At 43.6% G+C, this 23,007-nt stretch overlaps 1 protein-coding gene across 1 annotated transcript in view; it reads right to left on the bottom strand.

Moving 5' to 3' along the window:
* Positions 1-23,007, bottom strand: part of ARHGAP35 (Rho GTPase activating protein 35) — a 151,558-nt gene that overhangs the window by 64,256 nt on the left and 64,295 nt on the right. The window contains exon 2 of the mRNA XM_027845875.1: positions 18,148-22,023. Coding sequence (XP_027701676.1) covers positions 18,148-21,828 — 3,681 coding nt within the window. The 5' untranslated portion in view covers positions 21,829-22,023. The remainder of the gene's footprint in view (positions 1-18,147; positions 22,024-23,007) is intronic.

Here is a 23,007-nt window from a genome sequence, read left to right as displayed (position 1 = left end):
TTTCTAAATCAGACATTATGCCCCAAATGTACCACCTTCATTAAAGCAAGAGGAGAGCAGTGTTCTCCTAGCACAGGGGCTCAGGGAAGGAGTTGGGGGGTGGGGATCCGGTGGATGGATTTGGGGGGGGGTGTCTATGAACTTAGATAGGAAAAAAATTTACTTTTATTTTCACTAATCTCTACTGAATTTACCATTTCCTTCAATTACTTAAAAACTTGATTCTGATAAGGGGTCCAAAGGCTTCCCCAGACTGTCAAAGGAGTCCTTGAAACAAAAACCGTTAAGAACCCCTGTTGTAATGCCTCATATGTGGAAGGCCAATGACCAAAGCTCTGAAACTCTTTGATGATTAACAGTGAACCAAACCAGCCCCTTCCATGACAACTACCCACACAATAAGAAGACTCTCTTATTGACTGGAGGATCTACGTAAAGATAAAATGCTAGCTATGTTTCAGTCCCAACAACTATCTTCTACCAAGCTCTAAATGGTACTTGGTCCACAAAGTTTCCCATAAATAATTGCTTTATTTTTCATTGAAACAGAGGCTGAAATCAGTTCTTGTTCTGGAAGAAAAAGGCTGAATTGATACAAAGAGCTCAAATAGGGGGATGTTTCCAATCACTAGAAAGCTCGCAAATTCTGGATCCTTTTAATGAACTACTGCAGACTTCCCGTATCACACAACTTCCCTCCATCCCTCTCAGAATCTCTCCTGCTGGGATGATTCTCCCTCATCAGATCTTTGGACCCATTTTATTCACCTTTTGCAGTTATGATTTTTCTATTCTATTTTCTGTTTATAGACAACATGGATCAATGGAGCTAGCCAAACCTTGCCTCTATTTATATGAGCATCTGTGTGACCTTGAGACTTCTCCCCAGCTCATCTCCTCATCTACAGTAAAATGAGGGATCTCTGCATGACCTCTGAGGGTCCCACTGGGCCTTCTCAGCTTGAAGAGGGTCAGTTCTCATTCTTCAGTTTCTCTCTTTAATCACTCTGCAATGAGCACTTAACTAATGTTGGATGACTGAGTGAGTGGATGCAAGATTCCAGCAGGATCCAAGGACATGTCACTATGTAAGGGACAAGTCGGATGACATGGGCTGACACCTGGTGCTGAAGGTGAACAAAGGAGGTGGGGGATCTTGGTGTCAAAAGGAGCTTTGGTGGGTATTTAGTCCCGGATAAGTTGGAACCCCGACACCACACTGGCCAGGAATCTCTTAACATTTCCAAGGACACTTCCAGGACGAAGTAGAAGAAGCCTCCCTTCTGAGGCCCTCTACACTGGTCTCTCCACCATTTCCACCCATTATCTTAGAATCACAGACCTAGAAATAGATGGACCCTCAGAGGCCAGCCAGGCCAGCTCTCATTTTATAGAGAAGAAAACGGAGATCTGTGGTGGCTAAGTGATTTGCCCAAGGTCACATCAGCACTAAATGTCAGAAATAAGACTGAAGCCCAAATGTTCCTAGTTCTCCCTTCGGGAACCAAGCAGAATAACTAATCCTTTTCCCTCCAAGTTAACCCTTCAAATAATAGAATAAATTTATCATAGCTCCAGAAAGTCATGTCTTCTGAAAGAAAAATACAGGCACTTCTTTTAACCAATTCTTACATTCTATTATCTGAGGCTTGTCATCACTATTTCAATGGATTTGTGATCCACTAGCACCCATCACAGCTCCTTCTTGTCTTCTCATCCCACGTAATTCTTGTCCATTTCCCCCCCAGTCCTTGAGAGATAATCTACCTAAAGCACTAGAGATCAACGTCCTTCTAAAAATATGGCACCTGAGGCAGCTAGGTGGCACAGTGGATAGAGCACTGGGCCGAGAGTCAGGAGGACCTGAGTTCAAATCCAGCCTCAGACCAAACACTTGACACTTACTAGCTATGTGACCCTGGGCAAGTCACTTAACCCCAATTGCCTCACCAAAAAAAAATAATGAATAAAAATAAAAATGTGGCACCTTCTGAAGGTGACATGCTGCCACAAAAACAGAGAGGGGAGGGAATTTAAAGAGCCCTTTCCAACTTTCCCAGTTTACTGAGACACTCTAGGCTCCTCTGCAGGACACTTGAGTTACAGAAAAGGTGATGCCAAGGATTGGTAGGGGAAGTTTCTTTATTTGGGTTTTCTCATACCAATGCAATCACAGCTCTCATTCCTACACATATCCCAAAAAAGTAGTTTTGTTTCATATCACTCTCCTCCTGTTGAATGCCAAATAATTTTAAAACTAAAATTTAAAACCATTTCATTTGGAGGACTTTGAGTAGCTGAAGATACTCTGGAATGACACAGCGTAAAGTCTGAGAATTTCTGGTCCCAGACACAGGACAGCCCAGTTGTGAAGAACCCTAACAGTATGCTGACTGTCCGACAAGACCCCTGCTGCAGAATACAAACTCACTAAGCAACACAAGGCTTATTTGTAGATACCATTCTCCTGTGTGTACTGAAAAAATACAATGTGTGTCTTCAAGTATCTGAAAGGCCATCTACCATATAGAAAAAGAAGCAATGGGCAGAATCCACAAAGAAGTAAATTTAAGTCTGGAAAAAACTGAAAACCTCTCTAATGGTTCCCTCATTGCACAAATGAGCACACTGCACAAATCAGCAGGTGGTGAGCCACCCCTTAACTTGAGGTCTGTCCGCAAAGGCTGGCAGTCCTTCTGTAGGGAGGTTATAGAGAGGATGCCTACTATAGTGTGGGTTGGATTGAGTGGACACTAGAGTCCCTTCCCATCTGGAAATTCTGTGAAAACAGAAACATTCCTGGATCGACAGAATCTTAGGTCAAGGTCTGATGCCTTCACTATGTGCAGTGCAGAGAAGACCCAGCCCTCTATCCTTTCTGGTGAAGTCCCCATCCATCCCAGATGGGAAGAAGATTGACCCAGCAGGCCAAAGGCCTCCTTCCTTTTCTCTTTCTACTTCCAGAACATGGACAAAAGTGTTGTGTGGTTCCACCCATCCCCTGCCTCTCTTTCGTGACCTCCCCAAAGAGGTCATCCATGTTTAGTGTGTCACACTTTCATGTACTTGAATAATCTGAGATAAGATATAGTCAGCTTGTGCCCAATGCACTCTTTTGATAACCTGCAGCCAAAGAATCCTCTCACCTTTTGGTTTTTATCTCACATCCAAACAACTCTCCACCTTCAGGCTTCTTGCCTTCCTTCAAACAGGGGCTCAATCCCCAGGCCTGACAATAAAATGGGGCACTTTCAATTCCAGATGGTTTCCTTCTGGTCTACACAGAGAGAGCTGTGGGATGTGCTGTGGGCTACTGAGGTTCCATTTAACATGGAACAGACAGAGGAGCAAAACTGGAAAGAATAAAGGGATTCTGCTCTTGGGACAGGGAATGAAAAAGCAAAGCATCGAAAGGCCACCATCAGAAACCCGACCAGGCCTTGTAACTCAAATTACAGGTGCTGAGGCATCATGTGTGAGCACACATATATGTGTACGTGTGTGTACTCAAGCACATGCGTGTGTACACACACACACACACACATCTCTCTCTCCACGGAAAGCAAACACCATAGCCCCTGACATCATGTTCTCAATCGTGGAAGGGAGGGCTGTCTTCCTGAGAATTTCCTCCCCCATCAAGGTAAGGTAGCCACTGCACAGGGAAGAAGGAGTGCTGGTCTTGGGCCCTGGCAGGTGACTTCATCTCTCAGCATCCTAGTAAGTTCTGGAGGACAATAAGCGGAAGAAAAGGTGCCAACGCACACTGGTAGAGAGCTTCCTCAACACATGCAATCACAGGTCTCATTCTTATCCCGTGTCCAACAAAGCTTTCAGAACGGTACAGTACGTCAACGTGTCCTCAGCAAATGGTTTAGCTCCTCTTTGCCTACTTTTATAAGCTATACAAGTGAATAAGTAGGAGAAACAGAGAGAAGCATGGAAAGGTTTACATGAACTGATACAAATAGGCAGTACCAGAAAAACAACGTACACAATGAAACCAACAAGAGATGGAAAAAACTACAATCAGAAAATGGCCAACACAGAATCCTGCAAAATCATGGTGACCAAGCTTGGCCCCCAAGATGGAGGAAAAGACACCTCCTCACACCCCATTCTTTGCAGGGGTTGGAAACCATAGATAGGGAACACTGAATACAGTGTCAGACTTTTCCGAAAGGTTAGTTTTAGTGAACTTTTGTCTTTTTTTTTTTTAAATGAGAGTGGTAGCTGCAGTACCAAGAAAGGATATCAATAAACATTTGTTTTTAAAAATAAATATATATATATTTAGTATTCCTTACCACTATAGTCAGGCATCCAATTGTCATTTGACAGTGTGGAGGGAGAGGGGCATGCCAGATCATAATTCAAAGTATGAGACAGAGATGAGAGAGAAAAGAGTGATGAAGCTGAAACACTGGCAATTCACTTACGCCATGAGGTTCCAGTTTCCTCATGGGTGAGATAACAAAGTCAGATTAAATTTTTACGCATCACCTTCCAACACTGATATTCTACAGCCATTGCTACTAAGTCTATTACTATGGATCAACTTTTTAAAAGATCCATCTATGGAATATATGGGCTCAACTTAAACTGCTAACAATTAAAGGAATCCAAAACTGGAATAGGATGCCCCACGAGGCAGGAAGTTCCTATTACGCAAGTGTTTATACAGTGGCGAAATGACCACTCATCAGGGATTGTAGAAAGCATTGATGCTTTAGCAAGAAGTGTACTGGATGACCTCCAAAGTCCTTTCCAATATTAAGAGTCTAGAATTAAAAGAGAAGCACCGGATCTCAGCGCCTTCTCTGCTAAGATCCATTAAGTGGCTCCCGATGTATTGCCTGCGCAGTGAAGTCCAGGCCTTCCACACATCACCCACACGGCCTTTCCAGCTCAGCTCACACTTGCTCCACCCAAACACACTCTGCCCCAGCTCAGTTGTTCCTGTGCCCCAAACATGCCTCATGTGTTTCTGTGTCCAGGACTGTGCAAACGCTGTCCATCCTGGACTAGATTTCTTCCACATTCTTCCTCTCACCTAAGGTACCACCTAATAATGCCATTCCCCAGCCTGGTAAATTCCTGTGAATCCCTATCACCTGTCAGTTCCAAACACTCACACACGGCCCCTGCCTTTCCCCTGGCCACCCCCCCCCCCCCCTTCAACTCAGCTCCATGAGAGCCCGCCCTTCCATTAGGACACAGCTCAAATTTTGCCTTCTGAATAAAGCTGTTCCATGTCCTCTTCTCCCTGAAGGACCTGATACTAACTTTGTATGTACTCAGTATAAACTTAGGTACATTTCTCCCACAACAGAAAGTAAGTTCCTTGAGAGTAGGGAGCATTTCATTTTGTCTATCTCCAGGGCCTCCTAGGATACTGCCTGACATTCAGCAGGTGTCTAATAAATGCTTTTTGGCTGATCAGTCTCTACATTTAACATCCTGGCCAAACCACAAACTACTTGTGGTTCCCTCAATTTGCTGTCTGCTCCCCAGGCCTTGAACACATACTCAGTATTCACTTGTGTCCTTTGAGAATCCCCAGCTTCCTTTAATCAGTCAGTTCTTATACTACCCCTCCTTTTCCTGATCTCCTTAGCTAGTATTCTTCTCCTCCCCAAATTATCCAGTACTTACTTATCTATTTATATGTTATATTTATTTATCTGTTGGTATACTATGCCACCCATTAGGGCAGGGACTGTTTTACTTTTGTCTGTGTCCCCCAAATCTATAACTGCTTGATGAATCAACTTGAATGATGACATAAGGGAGAAAGATGCTCAGAGTGACAGTGAACACTGTGAGTAAACACTTGGCAGTGACCTATGGGAATTAGTGTGCAAGATGAGCAAAGTCCTTGGCTCCAATTAGCAGCTGCCACAGAAAGAGAGAACCTGCGCGTTGCCATAGGGCTATTACTTGGTTCACTAGCCACTAAATCCCATCCAGGGTATACCAGCACAGACTTAGGGACAGCAAGAAGCTGAGATGAGATGCCACCTAGTAGGTAGGGAGGTGGCACCACCTGTAGTCAGGAAGACCTGAGTTCAAATCCATCCTCAGACAATTCCTAGTTGTGTGACCCTGTGTGGACCCTGGACCTCCTTTGCCTTAGTTTCAATTGTAAAATGGGGATAATAACGGAACATATTTGACAGGGGCCTTTGAAGTCCCTTCCTGAGATAATGTAATTTTTTTTAAATAATTAACTAATTTTTAGTTTTCAACATTCATTTCCATAAGATTGAGTTTAAAATTTTCTCCCCTCCCTCTCCAAGATAGCGTGCAATCTGATATAAACTCATATTAAGCCTATTTTCACATTAGTCATGTGTATGTAAAGATGTAAAGAAGAATTAGAACTAATGAGAGGACCCACAAGAATGAAAAAAAAACAAAACAAAACAGCAAAAGAAAAGGAGAGCAAATGGTATGCTCCCATTTGCATTCAGACTCCATAGTTCTTTCTCTGGATGTGGACAGCATTTTCCATCATGAGACTTTTGGAGATGTCTTAGACCCTTGCATTGCTGAGAAGGGCTAAGTCTATCAAAGTTGGTCATCGCACAATGTGGTACAACATTCTCCTAGTTCTGCTCGCTTCACTCAGCATCAGTCCTTACAAGTCTTTCCAGGTTTTCTGAAGTCTGCCTGCTCATCATTTCTCATAGCACAATAGTATTCCATGACAATCATATACCACAACTTGTTCAGCCATTCCCCAGTTGATGGGCATCCCCTCAATTTCTAATTCTTTGCCACCACAAAAAGAGCTGCTATAAATATTGTTGTGCATGTGGGTCCTTTTCCCGTTTTTATGATCTCTTTGGGATACAGACCTAGAAGTGGTATTGCTAAGTCAAAGGGTATGCACAGTGTGATAGCCCTTTGGGCATAGTTCCAAATTGCTCTCCAGAATGGCTGGATCAGTTCACAACTCCACCAACAATGCATTAGTGTTCCAATTTTCCCACATCTCCAACATTTATCATTTTCCTACTTTGTCATGCTAGCCAATCTCATAGGTGTGATGTGGTACCTCAGAGTTGTTTTGATTTGCATTTCTCTATCAATAGTGATTTAGTGCATTTTTTCATATGACTATAGAAAGCTTTAGTTTCTTCCTCTGAAAACTGCCTGTTCATATCCTTTGACCATTTATCAATTGGGGAATGACTTGTATTCTTATAAATTCAATTCAGTTCTTTATATATTTTAGAAATAAGGCCTTTATCAGAGACACTAGTTGTAAAAATTGTTTCCCAGCTTTCTGCTTCCCTTCTAATCTTGGTTGCGTTGGCTTTGTTTGTGCAAAAACTTTTCAACTTAATGTAATCAAAGTCATCCATTGTGCATTCCATAATGTTCCCTATCTCTTATTTGGTCATAAATTCTTCCCTTCTCCATAGATCTGATAGGTAAACTATTCGATAATGTAAGTCTTAAAGCATCCTTGGGGTCAGGAACTAGTCACAAAGTACTCAAATGTTTAAAATTCTGCCACCTGTGTGACTTTAGGCAATAAACTACCCCTCCCTGGTCCTTCATTTCTTCCAGTTAATTGTCAAATAAAAGGGTGAGACAAAGGATTCCCAAGGGCCCTGCCAGCTCTAGTAACTTGGTAAAGAAAAAGACCAGGACGAAGCTGATTGTGCAGTCTACCCTGTTATACATTTTCTAAAAGTAGCTTGGGGCATTCTTTTTCAGATTTTTCCCTTTTCTGGTTGGCAAACAATTGTATTATCTTGTCCATTACTTCCAGAGCTAGAAATAGGAATTTTTCAATTAAATTAAATGCATTTCTCTACTAACTTGTGCTCCCTCTGCTGGTTCTGAAATAGCAATAAATAAATAAATAAAATAAAAATAAATATGGCCTTTTTCACAGAACCCCCAAGAATCCTTAAACAAAACTGGTGTGAAATGAGAAGGGACAAAGCCAAGTTCAGACCCATTTTTGGTGCTTGCTGGCAAAAGGTCCTTGTTAGAAGCTGGCTTGGTGTGACAGCATGAGACCTGAATGCCAGCCTCAGCTCTTCCACTGCCAGTGTAAACCAGGCAGAGCCCGTTCCTTATCAGACTAAGGTTTAGGGTCTCCAATCATCTTCTAAGGATTCTACCTCTCATCTTTAACTCACCTATCTTAAAAAATGGTTTTAAGGTAGCCAAGGTCAGTCTTAGCCCTCAGCACTGTCTCCAGCATTCTGAACTGAGGCAAACCAAGCAGGCCAGAGGTACCTTCAGAGCCCAGCAAAGCTGAGCTGGCACGGGGCCTGTGGAGGCCAGTGTAAGGGAAGGGCTGTGAGTAGATCGGAAATGGAAAAAACAGGGCTCCAAGTCCTGGATCTGCCCATGTCTCATTCTGTGGGAAGGGGCAAGTCCCTCTCTTTCTCAGGACTGCAGCTTCCTCATCTGTCAAATGAGGCCAGCTTGGAGTCCCTAATGTAAAGGTCCTTTCAACTTTTAACACCATAATTTTCGTTGTTCTCAGGTCCCTTCTATCTATGATAGTCCATGATCTAAGTGGAAATCAGTATCTCTAGCCTCTTAAGTTCATCACTGTCTCCTGGTGTGCGGCACAGCAGCCAAGTACCCTCCTTCTGACAAACTCTGCCCCAAGAGACGTACTGACCTATTTTACTACACTACTCTCAAATTCACTGGACAAAACTCAGATAAGGTTTCCCCACAAAGACCAATTATTCTACCTGCTAAGGAAAGTAAAGGAGACTTAATTTCTAACCAAAAGATTTCAGAATCACTGGGGAGAATAAAGGTGGGGGAAGTGGGGAAGTGGGTGGCAGCTTCACTAAGGACCAGTGCAATGCTATGATGGAAAAAAAACATTTTAGCTGCCTATTGTTTTTTTTTCCCTTCCCCAATGCCAGGTGTGCTGAGCTAAGGCAGATAGTTAAAGAATTCTATTTTTATCTCTGAACATATTCTACAGCAGTTCCTTGAGCTTAAAATAACGCTGAAATAAATGACTCGTCCCTAACTATTCCGCAAACTGGACAAAAGTTCTCATAGTTAATCATACTATTCTTCACTCCAGTAGTATGAGATGAGTTGCCCAGTCATCCTCAACACTGAGGAAAAGTAGAGTGAATGGCTTCTAGAAGAAACCACCATCAGACCACAGCAACAACTTCTATTTAGCGTCCATTCTTCACAAGCCGCCAAGATGAATATCCCGCATACACAGCCTTATTCCTGTCACCCCTGTGCTCACTGTGCTTCCGTGGCTCTTCAGGTCCACCACATTCTACGTAAAGCCAAGCTCCTCAGCGGCATCCAAAGCCATCCACGCTCTCAGCCTTATCTTATTAGCCCACAACCTGGAGCCCTTGGGCCTCTGCTCCTGCTATGTTCACCTTCTCTGTCCAGCTTATCCCTAAAGGCCTGCATATCCACAAATGCCACCTTACCCATAAAGAATTCTCTGATCCTTCCATGGGAAACAGGCCTGTTTAAAACTTCTTTTAGGCCCTAATAGCCTACTCATTATTGTAGTAATAGAGAACAAATCCCCTTCTGGGGACACAGTATTTTATCTAATGTTTGCATCTCCCCCACAGTATGCACTGTGGCTATAAATCACGGCACATACTCAGAAGCATGCCTCCAAAGGCAATGGAAGGATGCATGACTTTGTCATATTATTATTAATGATGATCTGAGAACAAGAATATCAGTGGTTACAATATATCATTGGTTTGATTCAAGCTAAACTTGGAGAATATTTACTATAAATGACTACAAAAGTCACTCTACCATTCAGCTGTCTGTCCAAATGCACCATGGGTTCCGGGGGCAGCTGCTTTGTATTCATGCTGGAAATTTAAACTCCGTCCTGAGCCCTTAACAAAAAGGAGGGCTGTGTCAACACAAAGCCAAAACAACCAGTCAATTCAGTTGCTTCAGTGAAGTTAAGTCAATGGTTAGGGGGAAGGAGGGGAGAGGCAGCACAGTAGGAATAGCAAGCTGTCAATCCAATAATCTGTTGCTGTGTAGACAGAACAGTAGCTGATTGAAATGGTCACTTTTCAACTGGCTATCTTTGGTGTAGACATAGTAAGGGAAAGAATACCCTCATTTAGTCTTTGCAAAATTAATTCTCCATTCTCTATATTTCTAACCTCAGCTCCCATTTCTATAGTGCAATACACTTTATCAAGCACTTTAATCATAAAAGCTAAGCTCTGTGAGGCAAATAATTCAAGTATTATTAGCCCCACTTTGACGAGTAGGAAATTCATCCAGATTCAATTGGGCTGGTCTCGATTAATGTTTTGTGGGACAAATTCCCCTCAACTCTTTGGCTTAAACATGTGACCCTGATTATATTGATCTAATCTTTCACAAACACATGGCCTAGGAGGAAAAGACCTTGTGTGGCAACCTCCCTTGCTCATGAAAACTAATGAAGTACATTCCTAGATTTTCAGAGACTACACGGTACAGAAGAAAGAGTACTGGCTTTGAATATGGGAATTTATTTTGTTTGACTATGCTTATTTGTGGCATAGATTTTTCACTGCATTTTGGGGTGAGGGGGAGGGAGAAAAAGATAAATGCTTGACAACTGCCTTAAATTTTTTGTTTTTGGTGAAGCAATCAGGGTTAACTGACTTGCCTAGGGTTATACAGCTAGTAAGTGTCAATTGTCTGAGGCCAGATTTGAACTCAGATCCTCCTGACTCCAAGGCTGGAGCTCTATCCACTGTGCCACCTAGATGTCCCTTAATTTTTTTTTTAAAGGGCAGTGGCTTTGAGGTCAAATGACTTGGGTCCTGCTTCTTTGAATTACTATCTTTGTGACCTAGGACAAGACATTTCATTTCTCTCATCCTCATCCTGTCCAGTAGGCCAGGGGTTCTTAACCATTTTTGTGCCATGGACCCCTTTGGCAGTTAGTGTGGTGAAGGCTATGTACCCCTTCTCAGAAGAATGATTTTAAATACACAAAATAAAATAAATAGGATTACAAAGGAAGTCAATTATAATGAAAGAAAGCTATAAATATATTTAAAAAAGAAAGATAATGGGCCCTAAGTTAAGAAAATCATAAACTGATAAATCAATAAACATTTATTAAGTACCTAATATGTGTCAGGCACCGTGCCAAGGGCTGGATACACAAAAAGAAGGCAAAAAAAAACCAGCCCCTGCCCTCAAGAGGCTTACAATCTAATGAGGAGACAAAATATAAACAAATACATACAAAGCAAGCCATACACAGAATAAATAGGAAATAACTAACAGAGAGAAGGCACTGGAATTAAAAGCCAGGGAAGTCAGGAGTCACAGCAGAGAAGAGAGAGTGTTCCAGGCATGGGGGACAGCCAGAGAAAATGCCTGGAGCCAAGAGATGGAATGTCTTCTTCATGGAACAGCCAGGAAGCCAGGGTCACAGTGCCAGTGTTAAAGATCATTGAGTTAATTAAACTTCCTTATTTTAACAATGAGAAAATTAAGGCCAAAGTAAATATAGTAACTTGCCTAAGGTATCAAAGTGTCAGAGAGTAAGATACAGAAAGACTGGAAAGGTAGGAGGCAGCTGGGTTGTAAAGGGCTTTGAAAGTCAAACAGCATTTTGTATTTGCTCCTGAAGACAACAGGGAGCCACTGGCTTTATTAAGTAGGGGGTGACATGATGAGACAGACCTGTGCTTTAGGAAAATCACGTAAGTGGCAAAATGGAGGATGGACTGGAGTGGGGAGAGACTTGAGGCAGGCAGACCCACCAGCAGCTAGTGCAGGAATCCAGGGGTGAGGTTATGAGGGTCCACAGAAGGGTGGAGGCCAGATCAGCAGAGAGAAGGGGGCACATTCAAAAGATATTATAGAGGTGAAATCGACAGTTTTAGAACAGATCGGAGAGGGGATGTTGCGGGGGGGGGGGGGGGAACAGTGAGGAATCCAGGGTAATGTCCAGGTGGTGAGCCTGAGGGACAGCAAGGAACAGCCTCTGCCCTAGAAAGCCTCTTAATTTCCCTTATCAGCTCTTTTATTTTAAGTGTTGATAAATTTCAAACAACTGAAAGTAGAAAGTTTCTACCATGAGGGTGTTAAAGAATGTAAGTTCCAACCAATTCAAAATAATTTCATTCTTTATACTCTTTAGCACCTAGCACAGCGCCTGCCGCATTGTAAGCCCTTCATACTTATTTGTTTAAGGGTAAGCTGGTAAATGCTTCAGCTGAGAAAAAGAACAGGATGCCACTTTAAGCCATACATTTTTACCATCAAAGATAAAATGACTTCCCCTTAGCTTCAAGTTTACAGCAAATATCTCCTCTAATAACTTAGCTGGGAACTGATCCATCCTAGCTCCTTTCTCCTCATGGCATTAGTTCTCTAGGCACAATACTACCATTCTGATAAAGTGTGGGGGGAACTCTGGGGGAAATATGCAAATAATAACGTGGCCTAAAACTTCTACAATCTGAGGGGCATCTAGGTGGCACAGTGGATAGAGCTCCGGCCTCAGGAAGACCCGAGTTCAAATCCGGCCTCAGACAACACTCACTAGCTGTGTGACTCTGGGCAAGTCACTTAACCCCAACTGCCTCACCAAAAACAAAACAAAACAAAAACAAAAACTTCTGCAATCTGGAAAAGTGACAAAAGAGCACAAAAGGTCTACTTGACAGCACTCCCTCCCTGCCCCCCAATGTTCTCCTATGCTCTGGTGCCTGCTGTTACCTCGATCTAGTCTTTCCTCCACACTGCTCTCAGGCTAGCCAAGTTCTGTCAAGCTTTCACTATCCAGGTCAAATTCCCACCTTCTACATGAAGCCTTTCTTCCTTGTTCCTCTGCAGTGGTCTCTCCATGCAGAGAGGCAGTGAGATCCCCAGAGGCCAGAGTGCTGAACATGGGGCTAACAGACCTAGGTTCAAACCCACCTCTCTGAGCCTCTGAGTTGTAATGTGTAAAATGGAGCTAAGAGTCATCTCACTACCTGTGTCATGGGCTTCCTGTAAAAATGTGCTTGTAAACAAAATGCTATACAAATACAAGCAGAGCTGGGAGGGGTCTTGATGATTACCCCAGTGATTTCAAGTGGAAAGAACACTGTATTTGGAGGTGGAGGACCTGTGTTCAAGCCTTCTTTTTTCATCGGTGCTTCGTTTTCTTATTTATTACTCATGTGAACACGGGCAAATCACATAACTGACTAGATCTCATTTTTATGTGTAAAATAAGGGGACGAGACAGGCACATGAAGGCAGTGGAGTGAGTGAAGAGGTCCAGCCATTATGGAAAGTATTCTGAAACTATGTCCCTAAAGTCACTAAATCATGTACACCCTTTGCCCCAAGGACACTACTACTAGGTCTTTACCCCTAAAGAGATCAACGGAAGAGGAAAAGGACCTGTATTACAAAACTAATCCTAGCAGTTCTTTTTAAAACGGAAATTAAGGAGGTATGCCCATCAACTGGGGAATGACTAAACAAATTATAGTATATGAATGTAATGGAACATTATTGTGTGTAAGAAATGAAATGATAAAAAGGGATGGGGGTCAAAGAAATCTGGGAAGACGTAGGAACTGATATAGAATGAAGTAAGCAGGATAAGAACAATGCATATAATAACAACATTGTAAAAACAAAAAGTTTTCAAAGACTTAATGATTCTAATCAATGCAATGACAAATTCCAATGTCCAAGGCATGCTGATGAGGCAGGTTTCCCACTCCACACAGAGGCAAGGCACGATGCAGAATGAGACAGACATTTTTGGACCAATGGGAGAATTTGTTTTGCTTGCCTACGCATATTTGTTTCAAAGGTTTGGGTTTTCTTTCTTTCTTTCTTTGTTAATGAGAGAGGAAATAGGAAGGAGAGAAAGTGAAAGTTTAAAAAATAGTTAGACTGGATGATATCTAAGATCTCTTCTACCTCTAAGTCTTATGATACTATAAAAATCTGCATTTTTCAAAGGCTATAGCTCAAAAAAGGGGAATTGGTTACACAAGGCTATGCAGTGGCTCACTGGCAAAGTCAGGATCAAAATCTAGGCCTCCTGACTCCTCAGTCTATTTTCCTAACACATCAAACTGATTCTCAATTGTTAGTTACCTTTTCATAATCAGATTATGTGGTCTCTTCAAGTATATTGTAAGCTCCTTAAGTACAGAGACAATTATCTTAGAGATAGTCAATAAACACTGATTAAGCAGTGACTTAAGTGCCAGGCACTGTACTAAGTGCTATGGAATTTATACACGGAAGCAAATCAGGATACCATGATGGACAGAAAAGATCATTTAGTCTATTCAACGTCCTGGTTTTACCAATGAGCAAAATTAAGCACCAAGCAAATCCAGTTAACTTGTCCAAGGTCAAGCAGGGAATAAAAGCAACAGAATGGGTGCATGCATGAACCCAGGTACTCAGGCTCCCAGTGCTTCATCACTTTGACCACTTCACACCTTGCAGTATCTGGCACAGAGGAGGGACTCACTAAATATTTGCTGGTGACAGTTGATGGAAACAAAGGCTCCTGCTCTTTATACTGCTTTCTTGTCCAGTAAAAACCCCCAAACAATTCCTTTTCCCAGGAGCTGGTTCTACATCTGCTGCTCCTGTTGGAGTCTTGCTTTCCCAGCGCGTGCTAGTGAGTTAGAATTCTTAACACTACCAAACTTTAATAGGTTTGCTCCCAGCAGGAAGAGAATTAGACTATGCTTATCTTTGCAATGAGATGACAGAGGAGCTCATCTTTCAAAGCAACATCTTCCAAGGCAGGAAAAGACAGTGATTTCACCTTTTACTCAGTCTCCAAATGACCCCCTTAAATTGACTTCTGGTATGCTATTGCTCCTGGAAGAGGTTATCGTCTTTATTTGGCTTGAGAAGAAGGTCCACTTAACGAAAGAGAAAGAGAAAGGAGGGAAGAGTGGATCACGTCTGACATACCGTCAGTCCTCTGATGGAAGGGTTAGTTTCACTGAGGAACCCGCTATTTTCTGCCATGCTTACTCAGCTCCCTGGGAATGTGCTTTAAGAGCATTGCTTTTAGCAAGCAGCACACTCATGGCTACAGAGGCAGAAACGATCCTAATTCGTTAGGCAGTCCTATTCCAGGGTCATTCCTTCCACCAGTCAGAAGACTGCTGGGGGGTTCAGAAGAGCTACTCTGACAACTCTCTAGATAAGGAAAATGAAACTTCTCAAAACTGATTCCAGCATCACTGTACAAAAACAACTTTGACAAAACAGAGGTGACTACAGCAGGTAGGGCCACTTACAATCACAAATGAAAATTACAGAAGCATCAAACAGCAGACAAAAGAAGAAAAGCCTTGGGCACTAGCTTAGTCCAATCTACTCATTTTACCAAAGGAAAAACTAAGGCCAAGCAGCAATACAAGTGGATCAAAAGGGGCCTCAGGATCAGGAAGACCTGGGTTCAAGACCTGCCCCAAACTTAGCACTGCACCTGGCACACGATCAGTGCCTCATGCTGACCTCAGGGCGGTGTACGTGGCCCTGAGAAAGCCACTTCACCTTAGGACTCTAGCAACTCTCTAAGACAATGGAGTAGGGGCAGCTAGGTGGCGCAGGGTGCACTGGCCCTGAAGTCAGGAGGACCTGAGTTCAAATTCGGCCTCAGACCAAACCCTTGACACTAGCTGTGTGACCCTGGGCAAGTCACTTAACCCCAATTGTCTTAAAAAAAAAAAAAAAAGAAAAGAAAAAGAAATAAGACTATGGAGTCGCAGAACGGGGCCTCAGTGGTGGCAGCTTTCACCATGAGGTTGCACCCTAATGACATCTCCCAGGTAGCCAGAAAACTAAAATAAATAAAACATCTAAGGTCCAGAGAGAGGGAATCACTTGGCAAACTTCTCCCAGCGTAGTGGTGGTATCATTGAGCTGACAGGAAGAAGGGCTGTTTTCAAAAGGCCTATCCACACAATCAACCAATCAACATTTATAAAGCACCTGCTGTGTGTCAGGCACTGGGCTAAGTGCCAGGGATATTAAGAGGCAAAAGACAGGCCCTGCCATCAAGGAGCTTATAATCTAATGGAATTTTAAGACAACATGGAAACAGCTAGATACAAACAAGCTATTTACAAAAGAAGAAGAAAATAACTAACAGAGGGAAGGCACTGGAATTAAGAGGGGTTAAAGGCAGGCCTCCAGTAGAGAGTGGGATTTTAGCTGGGACTTAAAGGAAGGCAGGGAGAGAGCTCCATGCCCAGAGCTAAGAGATGGAGGGTCCTGTTCAAGAAACAGTCAGGAGACCAGTGTCCCTGGATTGAAGACTATATGCGTGAGGGAGTAAGGTGTAAGAAACTAGAAAGGGAGGAGAGGCAGGTTATGAAGGGCTCTGAATGCCAAATTGAGCATTTTATGTTTGATTCCTGCAGCTCTCCAATCAGAAAGGCATAGGAACTGAGGGTCCCAAGGAGTGCTGAGTACCCAAACTGAAACAATCTCCAGGATGATTAGCTTCTTCTCCTGGGGGAGATGTGATGCTCATGGAGCTGAGACCAAAGCAAAGGAGCAGTGGGATATGATGCTGAAAGGACATTAGAGTACAGACCAGCCAAGCCAGAAGGAGATTTGGAATACAGACTGTCTTCTGTGGCTGGAGCTGCACCATCACTTTGATCAGGCATTCCAACGAGCTTTCACCATGGAGTGGAACCCAACAGCATCCGGCCTACTTTGTGAGACACAGAAGTCGTACCAAGCAAAGCAGCTCCTGACTGGCAACTTAACGGCTCTGACTCTCACGTGCCTAGCATCTGGGTGTTTAGGGCACAGGTATGAGGCAGAAACAATTTATTACTTTGGGATTCTGAATAAAACAGTTCCTTAACAAGAGCAAAGCAGTCAGAATGCTCTTTCTAAAGCTACGTACCCAGAAAGACTCAGAGGACAGCTGAGGCCTCATCTATTTTCAAAGTTCCAGGATTCCATGTTGCCTCAGATATGTCACATGCTGTCATCCACACCAGCCCAAGATGGAAGCCTGTGCTCTGCTCGCAGGCTCGGCCTGCTTTCAAGCCGTCTCAGGCAAGACCCCGATGCAGACTATCTCGCTATTTCAACATCCAAGGCTTTAGGGAGCTTTCCAGCTCTGACCCTTTGTGTTCTACATTTTAGGATCCCCTTCCAGCTGAGGTATGAGAAAAATAGAAAGGAAAGGCTCTGAAGGCCAAACAGTATTTTGTATTTGATCTTGAAGTGACAGGGAGTCACTGGAGTTTACTGTAGAGGAGGGTCTGTTTATTCAGTAGGACGTGATCAGACCGATGCTTTAGGAAAACCACTTCAGTGGCTGAACGGAGGATGCAATGGAGTGGGGAGAGACTTGAGACAGGTCGACCCACAAGCAACTGCTGCAACAATCCAGGAGCAAGATGATGAGGGCCTAGACCAGGGCAGGGGCAATGTCAGAGGAGAGGGAGACAGTCAGGAGACATTACAAAGCAGAAATCAATAGGCGATGGCTGCAGATTGGACATGGGGTGTGGATGAGAAAAGGTGAGGCACCCAGGATGACTCCTGGGTTGTGAGCCTGAGGACTGAGATGATGGTACTGCCATCTACAGTGAGGGAAGGTAGGAGGGAGGAAGGGTTTAGGGGAAAAAGATAATGAGTTCCATCGTGGACATACTGAGTTGAAGATGTCTACTGGAGATCCGATTTAAGATGTCTGTAAGGCAGCTGGAGGAGACTGAAGGTTAGCAGAGTTTGGGGCAGGATAGGGAGATTTAACAAAGATGGAAATTAAATCCATAGGAGCGGATGAGATTTCCAAGTAAAGTCATATAGAGGGAGAAAAGAAGAGGGCCCAGGGTTCTAGGATTTACCAAATGAACAAATATTCAATCCATAAATTTTACCCTACTAAGCTTCCGTTCCCTAGGAATAATCATTCCATTTCACTCAACAAATCTTTGCATAGAGAGTCCAGTGGTAGAGTTGAGGAAGATACCGAGTTTAGATAAAAAATGGTTCCTGGCCTTTAGGGAACTTACACTCATTCAGTTACCGTTGACCAAAGGCCTAGTATGTTTAAAGTTTTGTTCTAGGCAACATGATTCAAGATGATTCGGTCCCCCAACCCACTCCCACCAAAGGTGAACACATTACCTTGGTGTTCCTTCGGAGACTACGCAGAATGTTCCGTCTCCTTGGGTCTTCGTCTGTTTCATAAGGGATCACAGAATTGTCCCCTTTGTATCCCTGGGAGGCCTGGTCCTCCTCTTTTTTCCGGATGGGCCCTAGCTCATCGTCACTCCCCACACTGAAGCTGGTCCGGTAGCTGGCAAAGCGCCCCAGGCGCGTGCACCGCGTCCTGTACAATACAGGTTTGCTCACCATAGACATTTTGCGCCCTCGCTCTAAAGAGCTGGTGTCCATTTCGCTGTCAGAGCCATTGGCACTCCCATTGGACTGGGCTTTGTTGATGTTTCGGATGGTGATGATTTTGCCTTGGGTGCTGTCATGTGGCACGGAGTAGATATTTTCCTCCTCGTTCCGTGGCTTGACCACAGCGTCCATCGGCTCTGCGTAATCTGAAGGGTCAAACCCATCGGCAGGGAGCCAGCTGCTAGAACTCACTGACTTGCTCTGGGCATCCTTATGCCCTTGGTCCAAATAAGACAGATCCCCTTTTATTTCAAAATGGACAGGGGGCTTTGGTTTTACTGGTGGAGGTACTTTGTTGTTCAGTTTACTCTCAATGCTCATAAAGAAAGACAGACCATCATTCCCCTCCAGCTCCATGGAAAGCTTAGAATGATCTTTGGACAAGGAGGGCAAGGACGCATCTTCTCGGAAGAGGCTATAGGATGGGGGTTCGATGTCTTCTTCAGAGTCAGGAAGGTTAGAGTTGCAGAGAGGGGAGCCGGCGCGGGGGGAGTTAAAGACTTCCTCGGTATTACTACAGGCCTCGGCAACATTATCATACATATGGGTAGCCTCAACGATGTTCTTCTTCTCGACCACATCTTTGAAGAATGGATGAAAGATCTCTAGTTTATGCTGAGGCTGGCTGCAAGGGATGTTTGTGAACCTTCCGTCAATTTCTTGAGCTATCTCCTCCCCTTCAGTCAACTGTTCCCGGCTTAAGTCATTGTCCAGAACATCGGTTGTGCAGTCAGTGAGAGCTACAAGCTGAATGGGAATGATGTCCTGCACTTCACAAAGAAAGGCACGTAACATAGCCAAGGAGGCCTTCCGTTTGGCTGAATAAAAAACTATGTACCCATGAACCAATCGGCTTTTCCTAATGCTAAATGAGGAATGATATGAAAGAATCGATAATTCAATGCGCTTTTTGTGGGGTCCTAGGATTGGTAATTCAAGTAAAACCGAGTTGGTGCTGCCGCCCTGAGAAGGCTTACATGTTTGGGACTGGAGAACAGGAAAAAGAATGTCATCTGTATTAAATGGATCTCCACACATCAGACACATTACAATTCGCAGATCAATATCAGCCAGATCTTTGATGCTAGCAGTTGAACTGACAAGATTTAAGTTACGCTTGGAGTCCAAAAGTCCTTTCAAAACTTGGCTAATTTGCTTCTCATTGATGTTGCGCCCATAACCAATGCCAGCAGAAGCTGGATCCAGAAAGACACACTGCAGCTTGCTGGCAATCTGCTGGCCTTGCTGGATTAAGCTATGCAGCGTTTCACCACTAGTGTCACCTCGCTTGTTCACTAAGATTAGCGTCAGGGGAAGATGAACCAAATGATTGTCTCTACGGCCAAGTGTTGACTCTCTACTTTTTTCAATACTTTCTACAACATAAGAGAGAGACTCCTTTGAATTGTAAAGGCAGAGACAACCATGGGGCTGAAAGGTTGGCGTCTGGAAAGAATTTACAGGAAGTCGGACATTACCTTCTATTGGCCTCAGAGAAAGTTCATACATTTTGCCATCTATCACATACTTGTCATCATTTGTACAAAGAGCTCGGATCTCATTCGCCAATTCTCTAGCAAGACCATCCTTGCCAAGAATAACCAGGTTGATCCGATCTATGTTGGGGTCAGAAAGTGAGTTTTTTTGATTGCGATCAGAAGGTCGGATGAACCGAGAACTCACCAAGTGTTCAATTTTGGAGTCTACACACATGGGGCAGCTGGGACAAGTCTCCTTGGTGGGGTGGTACACAAAATGAATGTGCTTTAAAATGAGAGCATCCCGCTCTGCCTGCAACTTCTGCAACGCTTTAAATCGCTGCTCTTCCCCCAGTACATCCTGAATGACACCCATCTTTTCCTTACTAGGTTTAGCATCAAGTTCTAGTTCATAGAACAACTCAGAATATTCTAGGAGTAGTTCCTGAAATTCTTCCTTAGCTTTGTCTATAATCTGTTTTTGGTGTTTGCTGTAGATATCCATATATACAGATTCTTCCAGCCACAGGTAAAAGTCTTCATTCATGATAAAACTACGAGCCTCTTCCCAAGGCTTCCCAGGAGTTATGAAAGGAGACGTCTCTAGGTTTTCTTTGAAAGCCCTCCGCATCTCAGCTCTTTTCCTCTCATTCCTCAGCTTCTCTAAATGGGCCTCATACAGCTGCTCGGCAGGTAGAGTCTCCATTAGATCAAAAGGTATCCGTTCATTTTCCATATTATCAATGTGGCTGGTGGTATCCCAAGGTGTTTCTTCAAGCACAACAAACCACTTTAGGAATTCCGGCTTGGTTTCCAATAGTTTTTCTGCCTTGATGCAGCTCAAGTGGTCAATCTCGTCAAGGTTGGGGATGAGAGCTTCGAAAGCCAGCGGGAGAGCTGCAAGGTACAGCTTCCTGCGCCGCTCGATGTGCTCGTGCTTGAGGCGGTGCGTGTGCTGCAGGAAGAGCTTTTTGGCTTTCTGCGTGCCCTCGAGGTAGACGTAGTCCTGGTACTCAGGGGAAGACTGCATCTTGCGGCTGACGCCTGGCCAGTTCTCATTGTGGCTCTTGACGATGCGGCTCACCAGCCACTCGTACTTGTCTTTCGCAGTTGCTATCTGTTGGCTCTGCTGCTTCAGAGCCTCAAAGTAAGGGATGATTTTCATCTTCCCCCGACTTTTATCAATGAGCTGCACTAAAGTGCTGAAAGCCAGGTCCACATTCACATTAGATCGAGCTGAAGTCTCCACAACCTGGAGATTCTTTTTGCTTAAGGCAAAAGTATGTGCATCTCGAATGTACCGCTCCACACCCTCGTCACACTTTGTCAGAACCACTACTATAGGCTTTTTTGTCTTGGCGAGTTGATTGTAAAGGTTTGAAACAAACTTGAGCTGATCATCAAAGTTCCTGTTCATGCCCCTGCTCACATCGATGCAGAGAAGAAAGCCATCGATCAGCAGCTTTCCTTCTGGCATTTGTTTCTGTTCAAAGTCCTGTTCCAGCCCCAGCTGGTCAGTGCAAAAATACATGAGCTTCTCTGCTGACGCAAGCTTGGTAGCTGCAGCTCTCTTGATGTAAGGCTGCAAGGCGGTGCTCCGGTGAGGCTGGAAAGTCTGGTCATCAATAAATTCAGTCTGCTCCACGATGTGAATCTTACATTCCACACAGTCCTCCAGGGAGCGCCCCACTTCTCCCCAGTACAAGAAGTGGTCATTGTTGACAACTCTCCCACCAAAGTCACTGGTGCTGAGGACAGAGGTATGGTCCAAGTGAAATTCATCAGCACTGGGGCGAACAAAACGATTGCACAGGCAAGACTTCCCAATACCACACTGTCCCTTCTCCTTCTCTGTCCCCGACAATCCCACCACACTGATATTGTAGGTGGGAATGCGGACATCTTGCTTCCTTGCCATCATCATTGTCGACACATCCTGCCAGGGTCAACCACTTCCGAGATGATTCGTGTCTTCCAGTGTCCTGTACAACTTCCCCACTGGTCAAGGGAAGGGCAGTCGTTACCAATGCAGGCAAACTGCCCAAGCAGAAGAAAAGACTGTTCTCATAGTGCTTCTGTACCAGCAAAAGTTTCTCATCACTCAACAGCCAGCACTTCCCTGTAGACACAAAAAATAAACACAGTCAGCATTATACTGCTGTAATCAAAGTACAGTTATCAAATGACAATAATCATGAACGACTCTTAGTCTTGAAAAGGGCCCCAATATTTAATATTTTGAGAACTAAAACTTTAATTTCTTTACAAAATCAGAGCATTTCTTTTGTAAGAATAACTGACAGGGACACAAATGCTTTGGCTGCTAATGTCCAATGATCTTATCATCTATACCACATTTATTTAGACATTCTGCCCTGGTAAGATGATAATATCTCAAGTACTGCGACCAGTTCTAGAGATCACATTCTTAGGAAGACCACTGATAACCTGGAGTGATTGCACAGAAATGTAACCAAGATAGGGAAGGGCCTCAAAAACACATCAATGAGAGCTGGTTGAAAGAACTATGGCTATATAACCCAGAGAAGGGAAGACAAAGGGGAAGATGACTGCTGTCTTCAAATACTTGTCCTTATATTTGTGTCTCCAGCATCTGATATAATATCTTGCTCAAAGCAGCACAAGATGTCTGCTTAACTGAACTAAGAGTTTGCATAAAAAGGATTGGTTTTACTCTGCTTGTGATTAAAAGAATTCAAAGCTCAAACGGACAAAAGAGATAGTCTAGTCCAGGAGTCCTTACCTCCTGGGGTCCATGAACACTTTAAAAAAATATTTTGATAACTGTATTTCAATATAACTCATAATTCTTTGTGGTTTTTTAATGTATTTAAATAGTCTGCAGAGTCCATAGGCTTCATCAGACTGTCCAAGGGGTTCATGACCCCCTAAAAAGGTTAAGAAGCCCTCCTTCAGTCCAATCCCCTTATTTCCATTAGAAAAAGTCAAGGCCCAGAAAAACTGAAGTGTCATGCCCAAGGTCAGACAAATAGAAACAAAGCTAAAATGTGAGTCTACACCCAGTAGTCTTTTCTGTTGCCATGCTAATTCCTCTGCGTATCAGAAGGCAATGCTAAAGCCA

The sequence above is a fragment of the Vombatus ursinus genome, unplaced genomic scaffold (genome assembly GCF_900497805.2).
Source record: "Vombatus ursinus unplaced genomic scaffold, bare-nosed wombat genome assembly UNPS02015030.1, whole genome shotgun sequence".
Taxonomy (NCBI): Eukaryota; Metazoa; Chordata; class Mammalia; order Diprotodontia; family Vombatidae; genus Vombatus; species Vombatus ursinus.
This window is presented reverse-complemented; position numbering and strand designations above follow the sequence as displayed.